The 10,177-nt window shown below is 55.3% G+C and overlaps 1 protein-coding gene across 6 annotated transcripts in view; it reads right to left on the bottom strand.

Annotated features, from left to right (window-relative positions):
- Positions 1–163: 163 nt before the first annotated feature.
- The window catches only part of Dock6 (dedicator of cytokinesis 6), a 45,832-nt gene continuing 35,818 nt past the window's right edge, over positions 164–10,177 (bottom strand). For 3 of the 6 annotated variants that reach the window (XM_046436730.2, XM_046436732.2, XM_058576685.1), the window contains 13 exons: positions 9,960–10,118; positions 9,765–9,865; positions 8,265–8,457; positions 8,042–8,185; positions 4,402–4,533; positions 4,296–4,310; positions 2,793–2,918; positions 2,599–2,688; positions 2,082–2,318; positions 1,346–1,489; positions 1,155–1,261; positions 793–954; positions 164–389 (listed from right to left, as the gene is read on the bottom strand). In XM_046436730.2, the coding sequence (XP_046292686.1) occupies positions 347–389; positions 793–954; positions 1,155–1,261; positions 1,346–1,489; positions 2,082–2,318; positions 2,599–2,688; positions 2,793–2,918; positions 4,296–4,310; positions 4,402–4,533; positions 8,042–8,185; positions 8,265–8,457; positions 9,765–9,865; positions 9,960–10,118 (1,653 nt within the window). In that variant the 3' untranslated portion in view covers positions 164–346. Of the gene's footprint in view, positions 390–792; positions 955–1,150; positions 1,262–1,345; positions 1,490–2,081; positions 2,319–2,598; positions 2,689–2,792; positions 2,925–4,295; positions 4,311–4,401; positions 4,534–8,041; positions 8,186–8,264; positions 8,458–9,764; positions 9,866–9,959; positions 10,119–10,177 lie in introns of those variants that run through there. The other 3 variants (XM_046436731.2, XM_046436734.2, XM_058576686.1) reach the window with 2 other exon arrangements.

The raw sequence follows: 10,177 nt of genomic DNA, 5'->3' as shown, positions 1-10,177 counted from the left end.
GTGTCACTTTCCCCACTAAAGTGTCAGCTTCACGAGGGCAGTCACCACTGTACCCAGCACCCAGGAGGTTATCAGTGTCTCAGTGGGTGTCACAGGACACATGGCTGTGAGGGGATGGACTGTACACACGTGACCCATCCCCCAGTGACCACATCATACAGGCTGCATATAAAAACCATTTTAAATTAAAAAAGGGAGCATCAGTGCACACAGACAGGAGCAGACAGACAGAGGAGCAGAGGGCTCAACCCCAAGTACAGTGCAGACACCCTGAGGCTGAGAGGGCAGTAGGGGCGACTCCCAGCAAGGCACAGACAGCTGAGGCCTGGATGCTGGTCCTCTGGGCTCAGAGGTCTGCCCTCCGAAAACTTGCTCTGTTCAGAGAGTTCCTGGGGGAGGAACAGGGTTAGTCAGCATGGGTCCCCAGCAGGGCCTCCAACTCCACAGGGCTCCCCCCTCCACCTCCTCTTATGACACCGCCCCCTCCTCTTCCAAAGATCTTTTTAAGATCTCTCCTGCCCCTTTTATCTTCGCCCTGATCTGGCTGTGGGGTTTGCAGATTCTTGGAATCCGCCATGAGAGGTATGAATCCGGCCAGTTTCACAGATGTGGAAACTGAGGGTCAGACAGCTGAAGACACATGTCAGGGACATGGCCTCCCAGAGACTGCCCTGCCTTTGTACGTATGGAGATATGCAAAGCTGTGAGCTCCGCCAGTGTTGCTATGCAAGTGTGTCTGTCCTGGCCAGCCTCCGCTTGCCCTCTGTAGGGTAGGGGGCCCAGGTTGGACACCTGAGGCTGGCTGGGGTTGGGGCCAGCAGCTGGGGCAGGCGCTGGGTGAGCAGGGGCTGCAGCGCTTCCCGCAGGCGGCAGTAGTGGCGCTCCAGTTCGCGGTGGTACTCCTTCTGGTCAGGCCCAATCAGGGCTTTGTTCTTCCGCAGAGCGTCCTCACATCTGAGGGCCAGAGGGCAGGAGATGGTCAGCAGAGAAAGCAAGTCCCTGAGGACCCAGCCTGCAGGTAGACCCACCAGGGGGTCAGGCAAACTGAGGAGGAGCTATCAGCAAGAGTGGGGGCCCGTTAAGTGAAGAGCTGGAACGGGGGACACAGGAGCCTACGGGGGACACAGGAGCCTTTGGGAGAGTGTCAGACCTACTTCTTGCAGAAGTCCTTGAAGCAAAGCCGCAGTTTGTTATGATGCCGGAAGAGCTTGGGGTCTTCTGGGATCTCTGCCAAAAATACCTGAGCCACCTCCAAGGGACCCTACAGGGTGACAGGGACCCATGAGGGTGCCTGCATGGGGCCTAGAGTCGCCCTGGGAGCCTGCACCCCCCGGACGAGCCGTGCCTGGTTCACAGTGGGCCCCACAGAGCCCTGCAGCACCATCTGTAGCATCTTGGCATCTGGAGGGTCCTGTTCAGTGGCAAAGGCCAGCTCCCGTGTCTTCTTCTGCATGTCCTCGATGGCCACCTCCACTGGTGTAAGCACTGTCTGCGGGTGAGGGAGGGTGTATACACTTGCTGGGACCTGATGGTGTCCTGACCCGGTCAGCCCAAGGAAGCTGGGATCCCACTGAGGGCAGAGGGCCCGAGAGGCTGGCGATGAATGGGCCCTGGGGGCTTCTGTCTGCTGGGCTCTGCCATGGTGGGGGTACTGGTGCAGCTGCCTTTGACTCTGTGGTGGCATGGTTAGGGTCCAGCCTTAGAGGTTAGGTCTGGTGCCCTTGAGTCCAACGTCCCTATGTCTAAGGTCTCCCGGCCTCCCTGGGTCTGGAGGTCAGAGTTTGAGGTGCCCCCCACCTCTCCAACCCAGTTCTGGGGTACTTGAGCCTCTTCCTGGATCTGGGGTCTCCAGGCCTTTCCTCTCTGGCTGGAAGGGGATGGACTGTACATCCAGACCTCTCTGGGTTGCCCTGGACCCACAGTTCACAGCACCTCTCCTTTCTGGGTCTTCCTTGATCTGGGATCCCCATGCCACCCCTTTCTAGGTCTGGATTGCTGAGCCAACCTAGGTCTAGGGTCCCTATACCTCCCCTTCCCAGAGCCCGCTGAATCTGATGCCCCCCTCCCCTCCCTGCGCCCACCTCCTCCCGGTGGCACACACGGATGCGCGTCTTGATGTAGGGGAAGGCGTGCTCAGTGCTGAGCAGGGTCTTGCGCTTGTGCTGCTCGGGCAACTCCCCGTGTGCGCGCCCATCTGGCGTGAAGGGCGTGCAGAACAGGAAGGCTCGCAGCCCGTAGTTGCGGTCAAAGTAGGTCACACGGTCCTTGAGCTCATAAGTGTCGAAGTGCGGCTCCACATAAGTGATCTGGATGTAGGCCTGGGGTGTGGGGTGGGGGTGAGGGTTCCACAGCCCCAGCACAGGCACCTGGGGCCCCAGGCCTGGGGAAAGAGGCCCTGGCTGCCCTGAGTCTGGGGGCTTTTAATTCTAGGGTTCCCAGGTCTTCCTACATCTGGATGACTGGGACTACCCTGAGGAATAGGCTTTAGGAAAATAAGTTTTGGAGTTGTGTAAGAGAAATAGGATTTTAGCTTCTCTGGGAAATAGTATTTAGAATCTCCTTTTATACAGGATTTTGGGAGGATGGTTGAGAGCCCACCTTCTGTGGATCCAGCTTGGACTTGTCCACAGGGTTAGAATCTTTGATGATCTCCACCACATCGTCCCCAAACCTCTCTGTGTAGAACTCCTGAGGACATGGGGCTGACTCGGATCTGCACAATTGCAGCCCCCACTCCAGTCCCCAGGCAGCCTGGTGTCCTGCCCCCCTCATCCCCCAGAGACTGGACTTGCCTCTAATCGGTGGGAGATCTCAGCTAACTTGGTGATTGAGGGCTCCTTGTACACAAACTCCTGCTCGTCCAGGTCCCCAAAACGTGCGCCATAGAAGCCCACTCGGAAATACGTCCCGAATACACGCTGGGGCTGGGAGAATGGGGTTTTGAGGTCTGGGAGGCACCTCTGGAGGCCTCCCTAATCCAGAGATGGGTGTCCTTGTGCCCCACAAGGCAGAACGCAGAGGGAAGCAAGATAGGGCTGGGGAAGAAGTTGGCATGGACAAGGGGGACCCCTGAGAACATCAGGAGGGGGTTATGAGGACCTCAAGAACATCCAGTCATGAGCACAAGCAGAGGACCTGGAGAATGTCAGGGCGTAGGTCTGGACCACAGCCAACTGCCCATACTCCCCGACCTGTCTACCTCCCCAAGTTGTTGTTCTCATTTAACACCCCAGACTTCTGTTTTTCCCGCCTCCCTATGCAGCGGTTCATCATCTGGATCCCAATACCAAATTAGAAGCGGGACTGTATTGCTCATCTCTGGGTCCCGATGCCCATGGGGCTGGTATGTAGCAGGTGCTACATAAATGCTTGAATGGCTGAAGGGTGATCGGGTTGTCTTTTGCTTTGGGACAGAGGCTCTGGCTGCATTGTTCTAGGGCATTTCTCTCCTGCCAGAGCCTGACGTTTAAAAGAAGGAATCCCTCTTCACCCCAAGAATGCCACCTCCCCCAGGAAAGGAAGGTGGGTGCTCAGGTCACTCACCAAGGCAGATCCGGGCAGGGCGGAGCAGACACAGTGGGGCCGGAGGTGGGGGGTGAACAGAGAGAGACAGTCATGGCAGGGGTCAGATGTCACCCCCCTCCCCTCGGGTCCTGGCCATGGCACCCTATGAGAATCACTCCATGGGCAGAGATCAGGGCTTTGGGGAGGGAGGGGCCCCCACCCAGCACGCCTGCCAGGACTCTGGGTTCCTGCCATCTTTGGCCAGAAAATTCTCCCTAAACTAGGAGATGCCTAAAAATAGAAGGGAAGAGGCGGGACTGGGGGGGCATTAACCAGAGATGAGGAGCAGAGATCCTGTGGGAAGCTGGGAGTTGTGGAGGCAGGACAGAGACTAGACACTTAGAAAGGGAGAGCCAGAGTGACAGGCCAGAGACAGCTGGGGAGAGACGGAGGAGAGAGACACAGGCAGAGGCTGAGAGAGGGCGAGGGAGACCCGCAGCCCCTCCCTCCACACCCCCCATGCAGCAGCAACAGCTAGCCCTGCCTGCGGGAGGGGTGCCTCGAGAGCCACCAGTTGGGTGACTCACATACTGCCCTGGAGATCTGGGGCAGGGGGGGACGTCTGGGGAAAGGGGGGAGGTGGAGGGGGGTGCGTCATCACCCACAGAGCCTCGGGCCCCCTTGGCCAGTGGTCACGCTCTTCTTGTGCCCCCTAGTGGTCCCTGACCGCTGCTGACCAGGCATCACAAGGGTCCCTGAGGCAGGTGGCCTTGGAGGGCAAGTGGACTCACCTCCCAGCCGGAGCTCTGTGGGGGAAAGTCAAGGTCAGCTGGGCCTGGGATGGGGACGGAAATGGGGGGCCCGAAGGCAGTCCTGGGGATCGTGTCCTGGGCCCACCTGGTGCATGATCTTTGTGAAGGCTTCCTGCAGCTTGCCGTGTACTGAGGCCAGCTTCTTATAGTCACGGTGGGCTTCCAGGATGGGGATGAGGTTCTTGTAGACTTCATTCACTGCCTCATAGAGCCCACCCTGGAGTGGGGCGGTGGAAGGCATGGGGTCAGGATCCCCCAAACCCTCTGTGCTGCCTAGAACCCCTGCTGCCTTTGCTCCTGTCCCCCCACTCTGCTCCTACCAGCTCTCCCTCACCTCTTACAGGAAGTCCACCCTGACCACTGTCACCCAGATGGGGCACTGGCCTTTCTGCTTGGCCCCCACAGAGCCCTCTGTGCTCTCTACAATTTGTAACAAGCTTCCAATGTCAGATGCTGGGTACATCTGTATTTTGTCCCTTTATTGCTGAGAGGAGCTCTGTGATCCTTCTCGGTGGTGGTGGGGAAACTGAGCCTCAGATACATGAAGGGGTTCCTGAGGCCAGGATCTAAACACCAGCCCATCTGGCCTGGTGCCCGACTTCCATGCCCAATTGTTTCCTGGCACGTGACAATAATCATCTGTAGGTGCCCCTTGCCCCCAGCTGCGGCCAGCATCTAGCCTGGCACACAGCAGGTACCCTTAAGCGTTTGTTGACTGACTGTCAGAAAGTCTGTGTCCACTCTCTGGCTTCTACCCAAGGACATTGTCTTTGAAGACTCCAACAAAGTGACAATAATTAAATAATTAAAACATCACTAGAGGAGTTGGCATATTGAAAAAAATCTCACTGGGAGGGGTGTGGGTGTACCTAGTGGTAGAGTGCCTACCTGGCATGCCCGAGCTCTGGGTTCCTGGGTTCCATACCCAGCATGACAAAAAAAAAAAAAAAAAAAAAAGCATAAAACCTTATTTCAAAAATATAGGGAACTGACTGCAAACGGATTCCTCAGTTTTTGTCTTTTTAGATTAAAAGACTTCAGAGTCAGGGCAGTGAAATTACCTTGTATGATACTATGATGGTGAATGAATGTCATTGTACATGTATCAAAACAACCCTGCTGTGAACTATGAACTCTGGGTGACAATGTGTCAATGTAGGTTCACTGACTGCAGCAAATGTGTCACTTGGAGAGACGTTGATAGTGCAGAAATCTCTGTGTTGGGAAGGAGGATATGGGAAATCTCTGTACTTGCTGGTCCATTTTGCTGTAAACTGAAAACTACTCAAAAAAAAAAAAAGTTTATTTTAAAAAAGTATTTTAAGTCAGGTCCAGTGGTGCATGCCTACGATCCCAGAGACTCGCAGGCTGAGGCAGGAGGATTGCAAGTTTAAGGCCAGCTCCAGCCATTTATTGTGAGGCCCTCAGCAACTTGGTGAGATCCTGTCCCAAAATAAAAAAATAAAAAAGGGCCGGGGATATAGCTCAGTGGTAAAGAGCCCCTAGGTTCAATCCCTAGTACCAAAAAAAAAAAAAAAAGTGTTTTAAAAAGACTTAAGATGCATAACACTAACTATTAGCAGGATGATGAAGCTAACAATAAAGTATCATACATTCCCAAATAGCTGGAAGATGGATGGGTGCAGCTCAGTGGTAGAGAGTTTGCTCAGATTGTGTGAGGCTCTGGGTTACATCCCAGCACCATCAAAAAAAAGGAAAAACAGAGGACTTTGAATGTTCTTAACTGAAGAAATAATAAATATTTCAGTTGATGGAGGCACTAATTACCCTAATTTGCTTATTCCATACTGGTACCTGATTCATATGGTATAGACATTGTATCTACGCTTATATCATCGCATACTTGTACCAAAACATCAGGCAGAAGGATCAAAACCAGCCTCAGCAACTTAGCAATGTCTCTTAAATAAAATATTAAAAAGGGCTGCGGATGTGATTCAGTAGTTAAGCAGCCCTGGGTTCAATTCCCAGTACAGAAATCACACTGTACCCCATAAATACAATTCCCAGAAACAGAAATCACATTGTACCCCATAAATACAATAATTACATATCAATTTTAAAATTTTAAAAAGGGACTGGGGCTGTAGCTGCAGCTTAGTGGTATAGCACTTGCCTACCCTGTGAGAGGCCCTGGGGTTCCACCCCCAGAACCCCACCCCCCACACGCAGAAAGGCCCCCATCAGCCATAGTAATGATGGGCCCCTTATGGACCCTGGTTCAAGATAGGCGACTGAAAAAAAAAATCTATGTACACACACACAGTGTCAGCGACTGCACCCAGGGCCCTGTGCATGCTAAGCATGTGCTCTACCGCTGAGCTGTACCCCCAGTCTCCAAAATGATAACTAGGATACATCAGGGACATCCAAACGTGGACCAGGATGAGGTGATAGTAAAGCATTCCTATGAACTCGCTCCTAAGGGAGGAGAGTTTTGTAAAGGGCTTTTTTCTGTCAGTGAGGGCCACACACAGAGGCAGTGAGCACATGACGGGCGACAGCTGGGATGTGTTTCAGGCCGGAGTGTCTCAGGCGTGCACAGGCGTACGAGTCTTTGGGGTCTCGTTTAAGTTCAGGGCCTGGTTGGAGGGTAGCAGAGGCCAAGGACTCTGTGTTTTTTAAATATGTTTTTAGTTGTAGATGGACACAATACCTTTATGGGGTGCTGAGGATCGAACCCAGTGCCTCACGGGCACTAGGCAAGCACTCTACTGCTGAGCCACAACCCCAGCCCCGGATCTGCATTCTTAATAACCCCCTGGGTGATGTCCACTACCAGCTGGACCATGTTGAGCGGGGGGAGGGTTTAAAATGCACTAGCGGCATGTATTTTATAAAAACTGTGAACTCTGTCCTTTTATATGTCAAAAAAACAAAAAATACTCTAAAATAAACCCCAGGAAAAAAATGTTAGGGACGAAGAAGAGATGAAACACAACAGAATAACACAGGTAGCTGCAGAATTGGGGTGATGGGTATGGGGCAGGGGGCATATTACAACTTTCTTTAAACTCCCCCCACCACCACCCAGTACTGGGGGTGGAACCAAGGGCCTCACACATGCTAAGCACACATTCTACCAATAAGCTACATCCCCAGTCACTTAAAACTGTTAATTGGCTTTATTTTCAATTCCAGAATTGGGCCACACTTCATTCCATAAAATGGAATAGGTGTTCCAAAGAGTGGAGTGGGAGTTGCTTTTATATTTTATTTATTATTCTGCTGTATAGGGATGGAACCCAGGGCCTTGTGCCCGCTAGCTAGACAAGTGCTCTACCACTGAGCTACATACACCCCCAGGCCTTTTAATTTTTTTTATTTTGGGACAAGGCATTGCTAAATTTCTAACTTGCGATCCTCCTGCCTCAGCCTCCTGAGTAGCTGGGATGACAAGTGTGAGCCACGGCGCCTGGCTCAGAGGCTGGTTTTATAAAGGACAGAAAAGGGCAGAAGCAATAAGCTTCTGTCTTCCTTCCCACTGCTGCAAAGGTTCTATGGAAACAAACCTCCAGTTGCAGCTGTGTGTGGAAGGAGGGCTGGCTACAGCCAGGCCTGTTCCAAAGGTGTAATGGGGAGAAAGGCAGGAAGAGGGCTTCTGAGGAGCAACATCGTCCTTGCTAAGTCCCCAGCATGGAAAGGCACGGGCAGAGGTCAGCTGACACCCCGGCCGAGCCCTGTGCTGCAGCCCCGGGCCTCACCATGGTGAAGTAGGCGGCCGCCTGCTCCAGCAGCCCCACCAGCCCCAGCTCCGTGAAGTGCTTCCCAGAGCAGAAGCCCTCCTCGTCAGGAGACAGGATGTCGTCGGAGATGGCGGACTCCTCCAGCACGTTGGACGAGATGTTCTGGGGTGGGAGGTGGCATCAGACCCTGGCCTGCCCCACCTGGCCTTCCCCTCCCTGCTCGCCACCCCCACCCGCTCACCTGGAAGGACACACAGCCCACAGGCAGGTGGCGGCTGTCTTCAAGCAGGGCCAGGTACTCGGCCACCAGGGCGGCGGCGTGCACCATGCACTGGGCGGCTTCTGCGTGGTTGCCCAGCTCCGCGTGCTTCCCCGCCATGTTCTGCAGCCACGTCAGCCGCAGGTCCGGGGAGCCCTGGTAGCCCCGGGCGATCCTGGTGTCCAAGTGAGAGGGACGTGAGGACGGGTCCCTCCCACACACCATCCACCCACGAGGCTCACTACCCCACCCTCTGCCATGGGCCGCCCATCTGCTTACCTGGTCCCATGTACCCATTTGTCCCCCACCCATCCCCCTGCCAGCCCATCCCCCACCTGCCTGTCCCCTCATCCATTCCCACACCTGCCTTCCGGCTCACCTGGCCCCTCCTGGCCCACCTCACCTCTTCCCCTCATCCCTCTCCTCACTTGTCCTCTGTTACCTGTTTCCTGGTGACCTATAAGTCTCCTCTGCTGCGCCTCGTCCACCTTCTGCTTACCTGACTCCACACTTATCTCCCCTCCTCCCCCATCTGCCTGTCTCCTCACTTATCCCACCCCTCCTTCTTTCTTGTCCCCTCAACTGCCACCCCATGTCACTCTCACTTTGCCTGCTCATGAGCTCACCTGTGGAACCCTGACCCCCCCTGAACTCACCATTCCTTTCTGTGCACTGTGTCACCTGACCCCCGTGGGCACCTCCCAGGTGCCCTGCCATCCCTATCTCCAACAGGTGGGTCCCCCTGCCCAGCTCCCGACTCCACGTTTCTTTTCTTTCTTTCCTTTCCCTCCTGCCCCCCTCCCTCTCTCCCTCCTTCCTTGAACAGGGCACTCGACCTGAGCTACCTCCCCAGCCTTTTCTAAAATTTTACTTTGACACAGCACCTTGCCAAGTTGCCCAGGCTGGCCGTGAACCTGTGATCCTCCTGCCTTGGCCTCCGGAGAACCTGGCACTACAGGTGAACTCCCTCACCTCTCCTCCCCTTCACTTGTCCTGGTTCTCATCTGTCATTCTGTTATCATCTGGAATTCCCCCCACCCACTGGGGATGGAACCCAGGACCTCGCATGTACCAGGGAAGCGCTCCGCCACCCAGTCATCTCCAGCCAAATACGGCTTGGATCTCAGTGTCCCCCAGAGCCCATGAAGTAAAGGCCTGACCCCCAGAGGTGCTCTCAGGAGGTGATGGGTCTCTTAAGAGGTGGGGCCGCGAGGGATGTCATCAGGTCACTGAAAGCCCTGAAGGGGATCTGGGGCCCCAGCCTCTTCCTCCGCTCGGGTCCCTGTCACAGTGCAGGGGAGGTCCCCTGTGTCTCGTCGTCCCCTCAGGGGTCTGTCTGCTGGCCGGCCAGCTTCACCTGTCTGCTCTCCTGCCCCTTTACTTGTCCCTCCTGTCACTGCAGGCTTGCTCCTCCCCGCCGCCCCTTCTCTCCTGGGGCCAGGAGGCACGGGGCAAGGCCGCAGGCCGGGCGGGCGGGCTCACCGGTACATGAGGTCGATGAGCATCTCGGGGTCCTCCTGGTGCTCCTTCATCTTCACCGTGTCGGTCAGGATCATGTGCAGGTTGAACATCAGGTCCTGCACCTGGAGCCAGGGAATGTCCGCGGCCAACGAGGGTGGGGTCAGGGCTGGGAAGGGGAGGGCAGACCGCTGGCCCAGGGTGGGACACGGGCGTCACCTGCTCTGCAAAGGTGCTATCCCGCAGCCCCACGTCCTCCTCAGCGTAGGTAAGGATGGTCTTGAGGGACCGTCGCAGGTGCTCTTCACTGAAGTTCTGCGTTGTCCCCACAAGGGACGACAGTGACATGGTCACCTGCATCTTCACACGGGCAAAGTTCTGTGGGGCAGGGGAGATAGAGTGGCCCGGGAGCCTGGACACCAGGCCCCATCCAGCAC

The sequence above is a fragment of the Marmota monax genome, unplaced genomic scaffold (genome assembly GCF_021218885.2).
Source record: "Marmota monax isolate L192 unplaced genomic scaffold, Marmota_monax_Labrador192_F-V1.1 WCK01_AAM20220418_F8-fsc00021, whole genome shotgun sequence".
In the NCBI taxonomy this organism is placed as follows: Eukaryota; Metazoa; Chordata; class Mammalia; order Rodentia; family Sciuridae; genus Marmota; species Marmota monax.
This window is presented reverse-complemented; position numbering and strand designations above follow the sequence as displayed.